This window comes from Hemiscyllium ocellatum, chromosome 21, assembly GCF_020745735.1.
Source record: "Hemiscyllium ocellatum isolate sHemOce1 chromosome 21, sHemOce1.pat.X.cur, whole genome shotgun sequence".
Taxonomy (NCBI): Eukaryota; Metazoa; Chordata; class Chondrichthyes; order Orectolobiformes; family Hemiscylliidae; genus Hemiscyllium; species Hemiscyllium ocellatum.
In genome coordinates, this window is record NC_083421.1 from 20129930 (window position 1) to 20149931 (window position 20002).

The 20002-nt window shown below is 43.4% G+C and overlaps 1 protein-coding gene across 1 annotated transcript in view; it reads right to left on the minus strand.

Annotated features, from left to right (window-relative positions):
• LOC132825635 (glutamate receptor ionotropic, NMDA 1) overlaps window positions 1-20002 on the minus strand; it is a 169227-nt gene that overhangs the window by 129921 nt on the left and 19304 nt on the right. Inside the window, exon 3 of the mRNA XM_060841004.1 lies at window positions 12649-12825. Within this exon, the coding sequence (XP_060696987.1) occupies window positions 12649-12825 (177 nt within the window). The remainder of the gene's footprint in view (window positions 1-12648; window positions 12826-20002) is intronic.

Here is a 20002-nt window from a genome sequence, read left to right on the forward strand (position 1 = left end):
TGGGCGGGAAGTATTTTGTCGGATAATCCAAAGTTTGGATAATCAAATGCTGGATAACCCAGTTTAGCCAAGCATCGGGACCTTGCACTCTTGCCGGATAATCCGAAATTCGGATAATCAAATGCTGGATAATCAAGGTTTCTCTGTATACATCAATGCTGTTCAGGGTCCTGCCATTAACTATATACTCTTCCCTAACATTTTATCTCCCAATGTGCAGTATCTGACACTTATCCAGATTAAACTCCACCTGCATTTCTCTGCCCATATCTGCAACTAATCTATATCCTGCTGTTTGCTTTGATAATCTTCTACACTATCCATAACTCCACCCATCTTTGTATCGTCTGCAAACTTACTAACCCACCTATCTATATTTTCATCTAAGTCATTTATATATGTCACAAACAACAGAGGTCCCAGGAGGGTTCCTGTGGAACATCACTCGTCACGGACCTCCAGCCTGAAAACCCCCTTCGACCACCGTCAATCTTCTATGGGCAAGTCAATTCTGAAAACACGTGGCCAAGTCACTGTGGATCCCATGTATCTTAAACTTCTGGATGAGCCTACCATGAGGGATCTTGTCAAAAGTCTTCCTAAAATCCAGTTTGATCCCCATCTCTCCTTGACTGTCTGGGAGCCTACAGTACATGGTGTGTTTGCCCCATTTGCCCCATATCTCCACTTTCAACCAAGTCTTGGACATAGCTCTGATACCATACTCCCACAAGCCCATCTCTGCCCTCAGCTTGTCTGCCTTTCTGCATTAAAATATATTCAGTAAATTCATTCACAGAACATTATAGTGCTGTACAGGTCCTTCAGCCCTCGATATTGTGCCGACCTGTGAAACCAATCTGAAGCCTATCTAACCTACACTATTCCATTCTCATCCATGTGTCTATTCAATGACCATTTAAATGCCCTTAGAGTTGGCGAGTTTACTACTGTTGCAGGCTGTTCCACGCCCCTACCATTCTCTGAGTAAAGAACCTACCTCTGACAGCTGTCCTATATCTATCACCCCTCAATTTTAAGCTATGTCCCCTCATGCTAGCCATCACCATTCGAGGAAAAAGGCTCTCACTGTCCACTCTATCTAACCCTCTGATTATCTTATATGTCTCAAATCACCTCTCAACCTTCTTCTCTCTAACGAAAACAGCCACAAATCCCTCAGCCTTTCCTTGTAAGATCTTCCCTCCGTACCAGGCAACATCCTAGTAAAAGTTCTTTCTTATCTAGCCTACATTTCCTCCATCTGGCAGACTCAGTTACTAGCATTTTAACTTTGGATTCCATCTAAGTTTCTGTGCCCTTTGAAATATTTATCAGGATCCCACCCCCCTCACCAATCTAGTTTAAAGTTACCTCAACAACCACCCACCAATTACCTTCCTGGTCTCTTGTGACATTCCACTTCAATTTTGTTGAAACAGCTGCACATCCAGTCTCTCTGTTTCTGGAAACTCTCCACACTTTACTCTCATTGCTCCTTCTAACCTCACTGCCACTGCTCACAGTCAACGATGCCCATGTCTCACAAGTGAAGAACAAAAATTGTCTTACACAAATGCTTCCTTTTACGTACCTACAGAAGCTTTTATCTCTCCACGTTTATGTGTTTTCTTCGTTCACATTCATATTCTATTCTGCCCTCCTTTATTAGTTTCTTGGTTCTCCTTTGCTGTATTCTCTTATCCTCTCGAAGTAGTTTTACTGCTTTATCTGGCAACATGCAAATCATTTCCGTTTAAATTTATACAATCCTTCAATTATTTGTTAGCCATGACTGACCAGCATATTTTGCTTTTTTGTGCTTTGAAGGAATATACCTTGTAGCTTCATAATTTGCTTTGTTTAAAGTTACCACCTGGTTTCAGAGTGAAACACTTCACTTTCAAACAGAATGTAAAATTCTATCTCGTGGTCACATATTCTTAAAGGTTCTTCAATAATAAACAAGATTATTAATAATGCCCTTTTCATTACATTAGACTTGATTGAAAATAGCCTGTTCGCTTGTCAGTTCCTCAACATATTAGACAAGAAAACCATCCCTATCACAGTCCAAAACCTCATCAACTCATCTGCCATGAAATCTACCAAGTCTATACTCAAATTAAAGTCACAGGATACTCTATTAACCATGCCATAAGCTTCCCTGATCTCCTGATCAATACCCCACATTAACTATTGTTTGGGGCAATTTGGTGGCACAGGTGGCTCAGTGGTCAGCACTACCGCCTCACGGGACCTGGGTTCGATTCCAGCCTCAGGCGACTGTCTGTGTGGAGTTTGCACATTCTCCCTGTGTCTGCGTGGGTTTCCTTCAGGTGTTCCGATTTCCCCCCACAGTCCAAAGATGTGCAGGTTAGGTGGATTGGTTATGCTAAATTGTCCGGGGATGTGCAGGCTAGGTGCTGCTCTGTGACATTTGTGACCCTGGCACCACAGAGACAATGCACCACCCTCGAGTCATGTTCACTGCCACAGAAACACCTGTTTGACTCCCTGACTATTGAATCCCTGAGCACTTTTGTTCTTCCTCCTTTCTTGTACAGTTGAGTACCTGTGGTGTCAAGGACTTGGTCTGGCTGCATTCCTCTGAGAAGTCAATGTCCTCATCAGTATTCAAAATGGAAAACTAATGAGCAAACCAGATCAGAGAAGGGACATGCACTACCTGCCAGATTCTCTCTGAAAATCATCTGCAGCCAATGACATATCCTACACTAGAGTTCATCCTGGACACTCGGTGCATTATGTACTTGCCAGGTCAGTCAAACTGACCTGTCAAACCATATAAAGGCTTGGCCTGTAGCCTGTGTTTATTGTATTCATTCATGGGAAGTGGGTGTCACTGGCTTGGCCTGCCTTTATTACCCATCCCTGATAGCCCAGAGGGCAGTTAAGAGTCAACCACATTGCAATGGGGGAGTGGGAGGGTCTGGAATCACATCTAGGACCAGAGAAGGATGGCATTTCCCTTTCCTGAAGGCCGTTAGCGAACCAGGTGGGTTTTTGCTGATAATTGACAATGGATTATGGTCATCACTAGATTCTTTATTCCAGATTATTTTCTATGGAATTCAAATCCCAGCATCTGCCATGGTAGGATTCAAACCCAAATCCTCAAGCCATTTACCGGATCTCTGTATTAACAATCTTTTTTTTTGCCTTGGCATTGCAAGCATACATCTAAATACTTCTAAAGTATCACAAGGGCTTCTGCCTCTATCACCTTTGCAGTCAGTGTGTTCCACATCCCCAGGAGTCTCTGGGTGAAAAAGTTTAGCGTTGCATCTCCTCTAAACCTCTTGCCTCTTCCCTCAAACCCATACTCCAGTCACTGATTCCCTCCACCAAGGGGAAACATTCCTTCCTCTCTAGCTTAACTATACTCCTCATAATTTCTTACTTTTCAGTTATGTCTGTTTTGCTCTAAGGAAAACAAACCCAGTCTGTCCAATCTGTTTCCATAACTGAAATTCTCCAGCCTCGACCACATCCTGGTAAATCCCTTCCGCACTCTCTGTAGTTCAATCACATCTCTCCTATCGTGTGCATTCCAGAACTGCACACAATACGCTGGCTGTGGCCTAACCAATGTTTTATACAGTTCCAGCATAACCTCACTGCTCTTAAACTCTCTGCTTTATTCTCCAGTCCCGATACCTGTAGCCACCAGTGTATATGCACACCAAGGTCCTTCTAAGCCTCGGTGCTTCCCAGGGTCCTCCTGTTCATCATGTATCCCCTTGCCTTGTTTCCCCTACCCAAATGTATCACCTCTCAATTGTCCAGTTTGATTTCCATTTGCCATTTATCAGCCCATCTGACCAGACCATCTATATCCTCCTGTAATCGAAGACTATCCTCCTCACCCCATCAATTTTTGTATCATCTGTGAACTCACTGATCAATTCTTCTACATTCAAGTCTAATCTATAAAAAAACACGGCAAGGGAGTAACACTGATTGGTGTGGACCCCCATTGGTCGTAGGCTTCCTGTCACAAAAACACTCTTTGACCATCACCTTCTGCTTCCTGCCACGCAGCCAATCCTGGATCCAATTTGCCAATTTTCCTTGGATCCCATGGGGTCTTACCTTTGCTCCCATGTGAGACCTTATCAAAGGCCTTGTTGAAGTCCAAGTTGACACCTACACACTTGGTCATCTCTTAGAAAATTCAATCAAGTTGGTTACACATGACCTCCCCTTAACAAAATCATGATGACTTCTTGATAAATCCCTGCCTCTCCAAATGCAGGTTGATTCTGTAACTCAGAATTGCTTCCAATGGTTTTCCCATCACCAGGGTTAGACTTAACTGGGTTGTAGATTCCTGGTTTACCCCTTGCTCCCTTCTTGAATAATAGTACAACACTGGCTGTCCTCCAGCACCTCTCCTGTGGTCAGAAGAATTGAAAATTATTGCTAGCACCCTTGTTATTTCTTCCTATGTCTCACTCAAACGTCTGGAATACATTTTATCCAGCCTTGGAGATTTATCTACATTTAAGCCTGCCAGACAACTCAGAATCTCCTCTCTGTCTAGGCTAATTTCTTTTCCCTGATTTCTATCCCCATATCAGCCCTCTCACTAGTGAACCAGGACACAAAATATTCATTGGGAACCCAATGTCCTTTGGCTCCACGCACAAATTATTAGATTAGATTACTTATAGTGTGGAAACAGGCCCTTCGGCCCAGCAAGTCCACACCGACCCTCCGAAAAGCAACCCACCCAGACCCATTCCCCTACATTCACCCCTTCACTTAACACTAGGGGCAATTTAGTGCACATCTTTGGACTGTGGGAGGAAACCAGAGCACCTGGAGGAAACCCACGCAGACACAGGGAGAATGTGCAAACTCCACACAGACAGTTGCCCGAGGCGGGAATTGAACCCGGGTCTCTGGCGCTGTGAGGCAAAGTACTAACCACTGTGCCACCGTGCTCCCAATTACTATGGTCCTTAATGACCCCTACTCTTTCACTAGTTATCCTTTTGCCCATTAATGTACTTGTAAAATATCTTAGGATTTTCCTGCCGGTATCTTTTCATGTCCCCTTTTTGATTACTTACTTACAATGTGGAAACAGGCCCTTCGGCCCAACAAGTCCACACCGACCCGCCGAAGCGCAACCCCCCCCAGACCCATTCCCCTACATTTACTCCTTCATCGAACACTACGGGCAATTTAGCCTGGACAATTCACCTAACCTGCACATTTTTGGACTGTGGGAAGAAACCGGAGCACCCGGAGGAAACCCACGCAGACACGGGGAGAATGTGCAAACTCCACACAGACAGTCGCCTGAGGCAGGAACTGAACCCGGGTCTCTGGCATTGTGAGGCAGCAGTGCTAACCACCGTGCCACCGTGCTGCCCTTTTGCTCTTCTAATTTCCTTTTTAAGTTCCCTCTTGTATGTTCTATACTTCTGTAGGATTGTTTGCTGCTTTCAGCCCTTAGTATCCACTATAAGCTTCCCTGTTTTTCTTTACCCAGTCTGTATATCCCCAAAACCCAGAGTTTGCTGGATTTATTGGTGCCACTCCATCTTTATTGAACAAGTTGGCCCTATATGCTCTCTATTTCCTTGTCTTAAAATCTTTTTGTCACAATTAGAGTTTGGAGAACATTTGCCAGTGACACATCAATCAGTTTCTTTCCCAGCTTTCAGAGCATGCAGCTGAACTCCCACTAGCTCTCTGTCCCTGCTCGTGCAGTTTTCAATTCCCTCTCTCCTGAAGGTAGACACAGTTAGAGAAAGAAAGGATCACCTTCCTCCTTCCTCACTGAACTCCCTCACTCACCAAATTTTCAGATTTGTACTCTTGTACAGCTGCTCTCCATAAAATAATCTACTCGGCTAAAAGAATGATGCCCTTCTTCACAAAGTGGGCTGGAATACAAAGGAATACGGAGTTACGCTACAGTTATGTAAAGCTCTGGTTAGTACGCATCAGAAGTCCTACACTAAGGTTTGAGGACTGCATATCACGAAGGATATTCTGGCTTTGACAATGGAGATACCAGGATGCATAGACTAGGTCGTGTTCCCTTAAGTATGAAAGGTTGAGGATTGATCTCATCCGGGTGCATAAAATGTTCACAGGACTTGACCAGTCTGATAAGGAGAAACTATTTCCTTTGATTAGGAAATCCAGAGTAAAGTGACACTATTGCACACAAACACATCTTCCCCTCAAAGGACAGTGATTTTTTTTGTTGCCAAGAATGTCATGAAATGCGGAACAAACAACAAAAATGGTGTAATATACCAATAAGTCACAATCCAACACACTGCCTATACGGGCTTAAGTGGCTGATTGGCCTCCTCCTATAGCTGTTTTATGGGTCAGATCCAGGAGGACAACTGGGATACTTTCAGTACCACGTAAGTTCTGATTGCCCTGCTATTGGAAGGATATTATTAAATTGGAGAGGTTTCAGAAAAAAATTACAAGGATGTTCCCGGGAATGGAGAGTTTGAGTTATAAGGATAAGCTGGGAATCTTTTCACTGAGCACAGGGGGTTGAGGGGTGACGTTATAGAGGTTTATAAGATCATCAGGGGCATAGATAAGATGGATAACAAGGGTCTTTTCCCTAGGATGGGTGAGCTCAAAACTAGGGGGCATATTTTTAAGGTCAGAGGAGAAAGATTTTAAAGGGATCTGAGGGATAACTTTTTCACACAGAGAGTGATGGTTCACACATGGAATGAACTGCCAGAGGAAGTGGTAGATGCATGTACAGTTACAACATTAAAAAAAATTTGGATAAGGACATGAATAGGGAATGTTTAGAGAAATATTGGTTAAATGCAAGTAAGTGGAACTAGTTTAGTTTGAGAAACTTGGTTGGCATGGACGAGTTGGACTGCAAGCTCTGTTTCTGTGCTGTATGACTCTATGAGTTACATCAGTAAATTCAAACTTTCTTCAACAACCAGGCAATAACTGTTGGATATATATTGACTCCTTACTCCATCCAATATCTAACAACCCCTGCCTAACATCTCACTCATGTCACACTGTCCGCATCTAAATCTTCACTTCATTCAGAGCACTGGCCTATTTGCTATCCTAATCACCAATTTCTTTTGAGCTACCTAGATAATTCACATAACCAACCAATTGGAACATGGATTTATACCTTTCAATCAGATCACTGGCCGCAATTTCTATTTGCATCAATGACTCAACTCAGATCATTCCCACTGACACTAAATATTACACAACGATCCCCCAACTACAGCCATTTCAGAGAACCTTCATTCCATCCATATCATTGGCCCCTCATTCCATCTCAGTCACCAACCCTCACTCACCAAACTATCAATCTTCATTTGAAATGTGCCAAGTAAACTGGAAAAAGTAGTCTGTCCAGCAAGTTCATCAAATGCATTCGAGGCATCCCCAAATCAATACATCATGGAACTAATCTGGGGTGAAGCTATTTTAGATCATAGAGTGAGTAATGAGCTAGGATTGATTAGCAATTTCACAGCAAAAGGATCCAGTCAAGCAGAATGATTACAATACAACAGAATTTCACAAATCTTAACCTTAAATAAAGCCAATTACTTGGGTATGAGTGGCAAGATGGTTAAGACCGATTGTAGAAATAGATTTAAAGTTAAGGAGTTAGATAAGAAGTGGCAAATATTTGAAGAAATAATTCAAGAAAGAGATATATCAAAGCTGTTCCTCCTGCGCTCATCAAGACAAATGCACAAATACCAAATTTCAAAGGGAACAACAAAATATATAACACGCAAAACCCAGTGCTGATTGGTGAACAAGTAGACTCTGATTAGTTGATGTGCTACCATGGAGAACGGAAAATGTACCACTGAGCAAAGCTCCACCCAACTTTTCTTTAATTGAAAAATTATAATACTCAGATAAATTCCTTTTTCCTACAGAGGACTGACCCTGCATTTCAACATATGTAGCTTCTAGTGAGTAGAAGCAAGTCCTTTATAAACCCACCTGACAGTCACCTATAAATTGCGTATAAATTATTATTCCTTTTGAAATTTGGTTTTTTTCTATCTGTCTGTGATGTGTATAAGATGAAAAACACCAAGAGCATGTTTTTCTTTCAGCAATACCCAAATATCTCAATTAAAAAGTATTTCATGAGGAAAAGTTCCATGAAAAATAATCCATTTCTGGCTCATGTAAGAAGCTAGAATATTATTAGATTAAAGAAAAAGAAACTTATACTATTGCCAAGAACAAAAGGAAGCCTGAAGACTTTGAGAAACTAGAAGAGTTTGACACAAAAGGTGATTAATAAAAAGAATGTGTTAACTTGCAAGAAATACAAAAGAAATTTATAAGAGCCTCGGTGAGTCAACAAAAAGGAAGACAATTAAAAAAGAGGTTGAGACAAGAGAAACTATAATGGAGGATAAGGAAGTAGTAGAAATGTTAAATAAATATTTTGGTCTGCCTTTGTGATAGAAGACACAAAATATATGCCTGCAATATTACGGAACAATGGGCTAATTACTTAAAGTAATTGAGATCAGCAGAGAAAAAGTAACTCAGAAATACCCCCACCCCTTCCAATTGGACTAAAACTCAACAAATCCTGTGGACCTATCAGACTCCACCATACATTTAAGTAAAAGTAATGGAAATCATAACTGTCATGTTTCAAAACTCCCTGCATTGTAGAAATATGCCCACCTTTTGGAAATGAGAAAATGTAGTACGACTAACATTAAGTAAGAATGTTTACAGTTACATCCTGTACAAATTCTCTGAAAAAAAGGTGTCACTGCAAGACTGTTCCTTAAAGTTAGCCTCAACATTTCAGGTGGCTACTGTGTGCAGCCAACCAATCAGCAGCATGAATGTTAACATGTTCTGGACTATTTCAATCCAATCAGCAATAAGATCCTTCACTGTACCCTGTATATAACTTCCTGCAGGTGACAGGTCAGAGCAAACTTCCTGAACTGTCAAGGCTCATGGTTTTTCTAAAAAAAGTTATTTAAAGATAACAATTTCAGAGCTAAATGGTGTAATTGTAAACATTCTTAATTTATGTTACCACTGTCACCATAACAACCTTCAAACAACTTATTATCCTGGTACTCAAGAAAACAAGTGAGGAAAAAAAATCAGAAAACTACCAGACAATCAGGCTGACATCAGTCAAGAAATTCCTGGGACTTATTATTGAAGAAGTGTTATCAATGCACTTGGGATAACATGATTAAACACCATCAATGTGCTTTTATAAAATGGCAATCATATTTGAAAAATTCATGACAGTGTTTGTGGTTTACCTGAGTGGATAAATAAAATCTAGTGGATGTAGCACATTTAGGCTTTCCATAGGCATTCCATAGGTACCACGTACAAATTTATTAAACAAGATATGGGCAAATGGAGTTGAGGCAATAGTGGACATAGATTTTGTTAATGGACAGGAAGCAGAGAGTAGGGGCATTGTCAAGTTAACAGACTGCTATGAGTGGATTGCTCAAGGACAATGCTAGGGCCCCACAGCTATTTACAATCTCTATGTACGACCTGAATGCATTCAAGTTTGTTGGGATATGAAGTTAGGTGGTGCACACTAAACTGCCTGCAGAGTACAGGGGTACAAAGAGGCTGCAAAGATACAAAGCCAGGTTGAGTTAGCAAGTAATAAATTGACCAATGAAGTTTAATGTGGCAAAGTGAACTGGTCTTAACCTCTTTAAGTAAGAATAGAAAATTAGAATTTTTTTAACCAGTAACAATCATGTAGGGTTTTACTAAGACCAAACTTGAAATAGTGTGTACAATCTTGATGTCCTTAACTAAATAAGGCTTTATATACCTGAGCAACTTATTGCAAATATTGGAAACCTGATAAAAAAAATTGAAAATGCTACAAAAACTCAGCATTTCAGGAAGAATCTGTGGAGAGAGAAACATAATTAATGCAAACATTATAATCTCTCCACAGATACTACCTGATTTGGTATGAATTTTCAGCATTTTTTTTGTTTTTTTTATTATTATGAAAGAAATAGTTGCCTTTGAGACAGTCCAGAGAAGGTTCATTTGGTTGGTTGCTGGGATGAAAGGTAACCCTATATTGTGAATTGAGTACAATGGACCAATGTTCTCTGCTATCGTAAGAAAGGGAGATAATCTCACTGAAACATATAAGAGTTTGCGTGTCTTGGCAAATATAGATACAGCAACCCTGAACACGAGTCGTACTGGGCTCAAGCATTAACTCTATTTCTCTCTCCACAGATACAGCAAGACCTGCTGAGTTTCTCCAGTACTTTTTTAAAAATTTCATGTCCATGGTCTGGGGGGAGGGAGAGGAGCACAATCTCAGGAATTGGGAAATATCATCTTTCAAAAGTTTGCTAAGTTTTCACCACACAAATTGTGGTCTTTGAATATCTTCAGACTTGAGAATAATTGTGGAATCAGAGACGATGAGGATTGGCTAGGAAGGGGAATAGCATTTTAAAGATAAGCAATGATGGTTATATCAGTGGAACAAGTCTGAGAAGTGGAGAGCTACCTCATTTCCAATTTCTTTTTTTTTAATGCACGAAGCTGTCATTCCACTGTAATCACTTTGGATCCGGGAGACTGAAACACATCTGGATATGGGCCACCTATCACAGCAGGATCTTTTAAAAGTTCAATCGTGGGATGCGGCCATCATTGGCTGGAGAAGCATCTACGGCCCAATCCAAATTACCCAGAAGGCAACTGAGTCAACCACATTGCTGGTCAGGAGTCATATCTAGGCCAGGCCAGGTAAAGATGGCAGTTTCCTTCCTTAAAAAGTATTAGTGAACCAGATGGATTTTTCCTAAGAATTGGCAAAGAGTTTGTAGACAGCATTAAAAAAGGATAAGCAACCTTCCACTCAATCAATCCTGATCATTGACCCCTCACTCAATCCAGCAGACTGACCCCTCATTCCAAAGCGACTTGCTCCTCATTGCAATAGTATCATTGACCTTTCACTCTAACCAGAGACAGAACCCTCACTCCATCCTCATCACTGATCCCTCACCCTAACAGACCACTGAGCCCTCACTCCAACCAGACACTGACCCTTCACTCCAGCCTCACCATTGATCCCCTCAGTCCTTTCAGATCAGTGATCCCTCAATCCACCCTGATCACTGACCTCTCACTGACTCAATTCACATCACTGACCCTCACTCCAACCAGTTACTGACCCCCGCCTCTAGTTGGACCCCTCACTCTAGCAATTAGCTTCTCACCCCATCCAATCTATTATCAGCAATGATAGAAATTTCTAACAGAATCACCCAGCCCTTCCTAACCTTGTTGGAAGATGAACTACTGGAATAGCAATCATTAATCCAGAATGATAACCAATCCATCTGGTAGACAGATAACTGAACCACAATCCAGCTGAACCATTAACCAGTACGTTTCCCAGGTCATTACCCCCCAAAACGCACCCAAATACTGGCCGCTCATTCTGCCTGGCAGGACACTAATCCTAACAAGTGTAAGGTGGAAGAACACAAACCTTAACTCTGACAGGCCTTTCTATGTTAAACAAACTCTTTTAGTCCTCTCTTACCCAGCTCTCATTAACCCTTTAACCAGTGAGGCTTTACTCCACTTGTTTGCCCAGATATAATGGCTGCTATCAAGTGAGTGAGACAGTCAGTTGAGGGTTGGCAGAAGGAACACAAGTGAATCTGGCCCTCTGTGAAGAATAAAATCAACAATGGTGAGAGATTTGAGATGAGGAAAAGAAAGGAATAGGGGAGACAAAGCTACAGGGTGGGGATGGAGGAAGACCAGGAAGGAGGTAGCTGGCCTGGGAGATAAAGTGGGAGCTGGGTAGTGATGAGAGAAATTGTGAAGTGGAAATGTTAATGATTTAATTCATGCATCACACACTTGGCATTGCAATGACTCTTCCTGGGTTTGGGCAGCTCTCCAGTGGCTGTTATTACACTGTTTAGCAATAAAATGGGCCAGGGTCTGACGGTCAGTGGATTGACAATCTTTCATGAATGCTCAGGAATGGTGAATTCATTCATTCCCCTCACTCTGTGAATGGAAGGACCAGTGGGAGGCTTCAGGAGAGGTTGCAGAGGCAGAGATATGGGGTCAAGCAGGGTTCGCACATTGTAAGTGAAAATCATTCCCTCTCATCCATCCTATTATCTGGACTTGGATTGGGAATTATGATAGGCAGAATATAAAGAGATACAGTGCCCTAGTCGTGTTGGAGTTGTCCTGTACTGAATGGTATGCTTGGCAGAGTATGTGTTGACAGTGGGATGCTCCTGATGCCATATGATTGGTTAAGGTCTGTGGAGGTTAGGGCCTTGGTCCAACTTTAAGAAGAGCTGCAGGTTGTTTTTTTTTTTGCAGAGCTCCAGTATACGGCTCTCATCCTGTCGCTGATTACACGTAGCAGATTTTGACTACGATGAAGCACGTGGAATGATAAATACAAGTTTTGTCAGGTAGCACTCAAGACACCGTAGATGCTTAAAGCAATGTTAGCCATGTTCAAAATGGAGAGAAAATGTGTTCACGTACAGATATCTACATACACACAACAGTTGGGAAGTGACACAAAGGTCATGCACTAACCTTTGACTCCTTTTCTTCCAAGAGTGTCTCCAGCTTCTTCTGTGCTGCCCGGCCCTCATGGTCATTGCTAACTATCAGAATGATGTGTCCCCAACGGAAACGCCTCATCATTTCAAACCAGACCTGAGCTTGGTGGGAGTACGGTGGCACAGTGCGGAGAAAAGAGAGATGGATACTCTGTAGGAATAACACACGGGCAGTCAGCAAATAGCTATATCACATCAAACTGTCCATTCACAGGGTCCACTCAACACAGGATGGTCCAGACACTGTGTCCTCCCCAACACAGCACTCCCACTGACTCAGGGTCACCCCGACACAGTGTCCCTCAGTCACAGGGCCCCCCCCGACACAGTGTCCTCAGTCACAGGGTCCCTCATCACAGGGTCCCCCTGACACAAGGTCCCTCAGTCACAGGGTCCCTCAGTCACAAGGACCACCCCCACCCCCCAATTCAGGGTCCCCCAGCTATAGGGATCCCTGACACAGTGTCTGCCAGTCACAGGGTCCCACAGCCACAGAGTCTCCCTGGCATGATAGGGTCACCTCAACATAGGCTTCCCCATTCTCAGGGTGTCAGCTGTCACACGTTACCCCAATCACAAGCAACAATCACTGGGGAGGATAAGGGCAGTAGGGACACTGGGTCCAGTACCTACAGGGTAGGGAGGCCTGCAGTCACAGGCTCTGTCCTCCTTCATGTAAGATTTGCCAAAATGCTTGTATATGCATCAAAAATCAGTCAACCTCAAACTTGAAAGCTCCAATTATCTTGCAATAGTATCAGGGAGAATTCCTAATTGTGAATACTGTTTTTATGTAAAGGTCTTTCCTGAGTTTGCATCTGAATGGCTCAGATGTTCATGTTCTATCCACATGTTCCAGACTCACTCCCAAAAAGTATAAATATACTGAATCTTTTAAACATCCTGAACTTCTCAATTTTTTCAATCCTCAATTGTTAATATTCAAGAGAAATTTAGCAATTTTTTTATAACCTGTTTTCTTAATATTTTGTTTTTGTTTATTTCATGGGACAAGGGCATTGTGGCAAAGCCAGAAGTTGCTTCCTATCCCTAGCTGCCCTGGTGAAGGTGGTGGTGAGCTGCATCCTTGAACTGCTGCAGTCCCTGATCAATAGGTAGGCCCACAATGCCCTTAGGGAGGGAATTCCAGGATTTTGACCCAGTGACAGCGGACGGCATCATATTTCCATGCCAGGATGGTGAGTGATTTGGAGGAGAACTTGCAGGGGGGGTGGTGTTCCCATGTATCTGCTGCCCTTGTGCTTCAAGGTGGTAGAGGCTTGGAAGGTGCTGTCTAGGGATCTTTGGTGAATTATGGCAGTGATCGCGCACACTGTTGTTGTTGTGTGTCGGTGGTAAAGAGAGTAAATATCAGATGGGCTGCTTTGTCCTGGATAGCGGCAAACTTCAAGAATGTTGTTGGAGCTGCACCCATCCAGGCAAGAGGGGAGTATTCCATCAGACTCCTGAGAAATAGGAGTTGAGTTACTCACCACAGAACTTCCAGGCTCTGAGCTGCTGTAGTGACCAGAGAGAGAGAGAGAAAGAGCCAACAGGGATTTATAAAGGGCAGATTCCTGATTAATCCAAATGAGTTGTTTGCAGAAACTTGGGGATTGTGTGTGGATCTTATTTGGTTTCCCTCATAAAGCAGTCAAGCAGAAGAAGTCCATTCAGCCCCTCGAGTCTGCTCTGTCATTCTAATGCATCATTATGATTAATCGTCTACCTCAATTCCAGCACCATTTCCATGTGCTTTGGTATTATTGGTACCTTGAAATCTATTGATCTCTGATTTGTCTACACTCAACAGCTGATACTCCACAGCACTCTAAGTTAAAGAATTCCAAAGATTCACTGCTTTCTGAGTGAAGGTCCTCCTCATCTTGGACCTGCCCTTCTTGTGAGACTGGTTCTAGTCCCCGCAGCCAAGTGAAATATCACAGCTCCCGAGACCCGGGTTCGATTCCACTCTCAGGCGACTGGCTATGTGGAGTTTGCATGTTCTCCCTGTGTCTGCGTGAGTTTCCTTTGGCTGTTCCAATTTCCTCACACAGTCCAAAGATGTGCAGTTTAGGTAGATTAGCCATGTTAAATTGCCCCGTAATGACCAAGAATATGCAGCATAGGTGATTTGGCCACAGGAAATGCAGGGTCACAGGGATAGCGGTACGGGATGGGTCTGGGTAGCATGCTCTTTGGAGGGTCAGTGTGGACTTGATGGGCCAAATGACCTGCTTCCACACTGTAGAGATTCTACGCATCTGTCCTTTCTGCATCTATAAACTATGGAGCTCCAGAAGGAGCTTGTATTTTTGAATTTGTTCACAAGATGTGAACATCATGGACAGAGCTGGTATTTATCCATCATGGTCCTTGAGAAGGTAATGGTGAGCCACTCTTCTGACCCATTACCCCTCCAGAACGCTGCTGCTCCATTGAAATGAATTGTGAAAAAAAACAGATGGACAAGCAGAGAAGATAATGAACAAGGAGAATGGAGTATTTAGAGAGTTGGAATACAAAGGGGTATAATGTACAAGTTATGCGACAGTTGCGCAATGCCCCCAGAGAAATTATTCCGACTGCTCAGACAGTCCAGGACCAGGAGAGAGTCTAAAAGTGAGTCCAAATTTTCAAGAATGAAATTAAGAAGGAAATTTGGAAGGTCCTCTCAAATGCAGCACTTGTTATTCAGTTGATTGTTAAAAGTGAAATTGCAAAGCTTTTGTTATCCAAAGAAAAGAAGGGATATGTACAAATCACACAAGAACCATACAGTCATAGAGTCAACCAGCACAGAAATAGATCCCTCAGTCCAATCAGTCCATGCCAAACATAATCCCAAATTAACCAAGTCCCACCTGCCCTGCTCCTGGCCCATATGCCTCCAAACCTTTCCGATTCATGGACTTATCCAAATGTCTTTTAAACACTGTAATTAGAACACAGCACAGTGAAGGCCCTTCAACCCTCAATGTTGTGCCCTCCTTTTATCCTACTTTAAAATCAAACTAATCTACATACCCTTCATTTTATATCATCCATGTGTCTATCCAAGAGTCACTTAAATGTCCCTGATGTCTCTGACTCCACTACCACTGCTGGCAGTGCATTCCATGCACCGACCACTCTCTGTGTAAAGAACCTACCTCTGACATCTACCCTAAACCTTCCTCCAATCACCTTAAAGTTATGCCCTTTCATGATAGCCATTTCTGCCCTGGGAAAATGTCTCTGCTTATTCACTCTATTTATGCTTTTCATCATCTTGTACACCTCTAACAAGTCACCTCTCATCCTTGTTGGCTGCAATGAGAAAAGCCTGAGCTCTCTGAACCGTTCTTCATAAGACCTGCCCTCCAGTCCAGGCAGCATCCTGGTAAATCTCCTCTTCACTGTCTCTAAAGCTTCCACATCCCTCCTATAATGAGGCGACCAGAACTGAACACAATATTCCAATTGTGTTCGAACCATGGCTTTATAGAGCTTCAGCATAACCTCACGGTTTTTAAGCTCAATTCTCCTGCTAATGAAAGCCAACACACCATACACCTTCTTAACAACCCTATCAACTTGGGTTTTAACTTTGAGGGATCTATGGACCCTAAGATCCCTGTGTTCCTCCACACTGCGAAGAATCCTGCCTTTAGCCCTGTAATCTGCATTCCAGTTTGACCTTCCAAAGTGAATCACTTCACACTTTTCCAGGTTGAATTCCATCTGCCACTTCTCAGCCCAGCTCTACATCCTGTCAATGTCCCATTGCAACCTACAACAGCCCTCCACACTATCCACAACTCCACCAACGTTCATGCCATCAGTAAACTTGCTATCCAACACTTCCACTTCCTCATCCAAGTCATTTATAAAAATCACAAAGAGCAGAGGTCCCAGAACAGATCCCTGCGGAATACCACTGGTCACCAAGTTCCAGGTTGAATACTTTCCATCAACAACCACCCTCTGTCTTCTATAGTCTAGCCAATTCTGGATCCAGACAGCCACATCTCCTTGTATCTGATGCCTCCTAACTTTCTGGAAGACCCTACCTTGGGGAACTTTATCAAACACTTTGCTAAAAGCCATATACAGAGGAACCTCGATTATCCGAAAGAGATGTAAGGTCCCGATAGCAACATTACATCAAAGCCGTGTTTCCAGTATTGATTGCAGCTTTTGTTTATAGTGATTAAACAGGCACCGTCTCCAAATGACTGACCTCCTGCCCCCTCTCTCCCCACACTTACCCTGGAGTTCTACAGAAGCATGTACCCTAAACCCCCCTCCCTAGGTAATCCAACATTGTCCTGTACAGGCTGAAGATGTTGGTGTGTGTGTGTGTGTGTGTGTGTGTGTGTGTATAGACTTACCCCACAAAGGCAGCAGCAGCAGTCTTGTTGTTGGTGTCCAGTCCACCTGCCCCAGAGAGGGGACAGGGATGGACAGGGTGGACAGGGGCGGGGTTGGGTGCAGGGGGAGCGGGACAGGGGCAGGGGTGGAGGGGTTTAGGGGGGCAGTGCCCAGGAGATGGGGGTTGGTATTAGACGGGGGCAGGGGGCAGTTGGAGGTGTTGGACAGGGTTGGGGGGGGGGGAGGTTGGACAGGGTGGGGGGGCGGTATTGGACAGGGTTGGGGGTGGGTGGGGGCAACGCTGAAGGCGGGGTCTCACGCACGGTGTGCTGCTGCAGTCTCCTAAATGGGGAGCAGACTTTAAAAACTCTGAGCCCCAGAGGAAAGGCATTTAATTGATTAACCAAATAATCAATTATCTGAATGAAATAGTGCCCGTCCATCTCGTTTGGATAATCGAGGTTCCTCTGTACATTTCATCCACTACTCTACTATCACCAATGTGTTTTGTCACATCCTCAAGGAATTCAGTAAGGTTTGTGAGATATGACCTGCCCCTCACAAAGCCACGCCAACTATCTCTAACCAAGCTACGCTTTTCAAAATAATCATAAATCCTATCTCTAATAATTTGCCCACCACCAACGTAAGACTGACTGGTCTGTAATTCTCAGGGTTATCCCTACTCCCTTTCTTGAACAAGTGAATAACATTTGCCACCCTCCAATCATCTGGCACTACTCCAGTGGACAGTAAGGATGCAAAGATCATCGCCAAAGGCTCAGCAATCTCTTCCTTCACTTCCTGTAGTAACCTTGGGTCAGGGCACCTTTTCAAAATTTCCAGCACATCCTCCTTTTTAACATAAATCTGTTCAAGCATATCAGCCTGTTTCACGCTGTCCTCACAATCGACAAGTTCCCTCTCACTAGTGAATAATGAAGCAAAGTATTCATTAAAGACCTCCCCTACCTCCTCTGACTCCAGGCACAGGTTCCCTTTATTATCCCTGATTCTAGCCATCCTCTTGTTCCTCAGCTAAGTGCAGAATGCCTTTGGGTTTTCCTCACTCCTACTGGCCAAGGCGTTTCATGTCTCCTTTGAGCTCTCCCAAGTCCATTTTTCAGTTTTTTCCTGATTACCTTGTTTGATCCTTGCTTCCTCAACCCTAAGTAAGCTTCCTTCTTCCTCTTGACGAGATGTTCCATATCCCTCGTCATCCAAGGTTCCTTCACCCTACCATCCCTTCCTTGCCTCAGTGGGACAAACCTGTCCAGCACTCGCAACAAGTGCTCCCTAAACAACCTCCACATTTCAGTCATGCATTTTCCTGAGAATATCGGTTCCCAATTTATGCTCCATAGTTTCTGTCTAATAGTATTGTACTTTCCCATACCACCTGGTCCTATCCCTCTCCATGACTATAGTAAAGGTCAGGGAGTTATGGTCACTATCACTGAAATGCTCTCCCAACAAGAGATCTGACACCTGACCTGGTTTGTTGCCAAGCGCCAAATCCAATATGGCCTCCCCCCTAGTCGGCCTATCTACATATTGAGTCAGGAACCTCTCCTGGACACACCTGACAAAATCTGCTCCATCCAAACTATTTGTACGAAGGAGGTTCCAATCAATATTAGGGAAATTAAAGTCACCCATGACAACAATCCTGTTACTTCTGCACCTTTCCAAAATCTGCCTCTCAATCTGCTCTTCCATGTCTCTGTTGCTATTGGGGGCCTAGAGAAAACTCCCAATAAAGTGACTGTTCCTTTCATGTTTCTGACTTCCATCCATAATGACTCAGTAAACAAACCCTCCTGGATAACCTCCCTTTCTGCAGTTGTTATACTATCCCTGTTTAGCAATGTCACTCCCCCACCTCTTTTACATTTCTCCTTTTGAAACATCTAACCCTGGAACATCCAACAACCATTCCTGCCCCTATGATAGCCACATCTCCGTAACGGCCACAACATCGTAGCTCCAAGTACCGATTCATGCTCTAAGTTCAACACCCTTATTCCCGACACTTATTGCGTTAAAATAGACACATTTCAATGCATTGCACTGATTGCAACTTTGCCCTATCAACTCTCTATCCTTCCTCACAGACTCTCTGCACGCTGCGTCTGCGTGTTCACCCATTCATCCCATTCTCTGATCCATAGCTCCATTTCCCATCCCCCTGCCAAACTAGTTTAAACTTTCCCAAAGAGATCTAGCAAAACTCCTGCCTCGGATATTGGTACCCCTCCAGTTCAGGTGCAACCCATCCTCCTTGTCCAAATCCCATCTTCCCCAGAAGGCAGTGTGATCATTCATGTCCTGCACAACTGCACTGTGGTCATGCATGTCCTGCACAACTGCAGTGAGATCATGGATACACTACATACTGCAGTGATTTATACATGTATTACACACCCATATGATCTCATGCACGCACTATACAACTGCAAAGATTAGATACATGGCTGCAGCGTGGTCCTCCATGAACTGCTCAACTGCAGAGGTTTATTCAAGTACTACACAACTTCAGTGATCTCATGCACATACTGGACAGCCACCACATGGTCATTTTTAACTGAAAAACCACATTGAGGCCTTGTGTGAACTGCACAGCTGCATTGAGGCCATGCATATACTGCATGGCTGCAGTGATCTCATGTGTGTACTGCACAGCTGCAGCTGAAGCAGACTGCAAGTCAATTTGCAGTGAGCTAACCCTGAGACTGACCACCAGCTGGACCCAGAAGATCTAGGACTGTCTACAAGCCAGTTGAAAACTGGGTAATACATAGATCCATTCAAAAGGAGGAAGCATAAAATCCTGAGGAAAATCTCTCCAATGAAGAAACGTTTCATAAAATTTCACTTCAGACCAGTCACATTCTGAATTCATTATTATGAACATAATTTGTCTATTTGTTGTAACCTGTTGCCTAGTTTCTTGGGGATAATGTGATCTGCAGGTG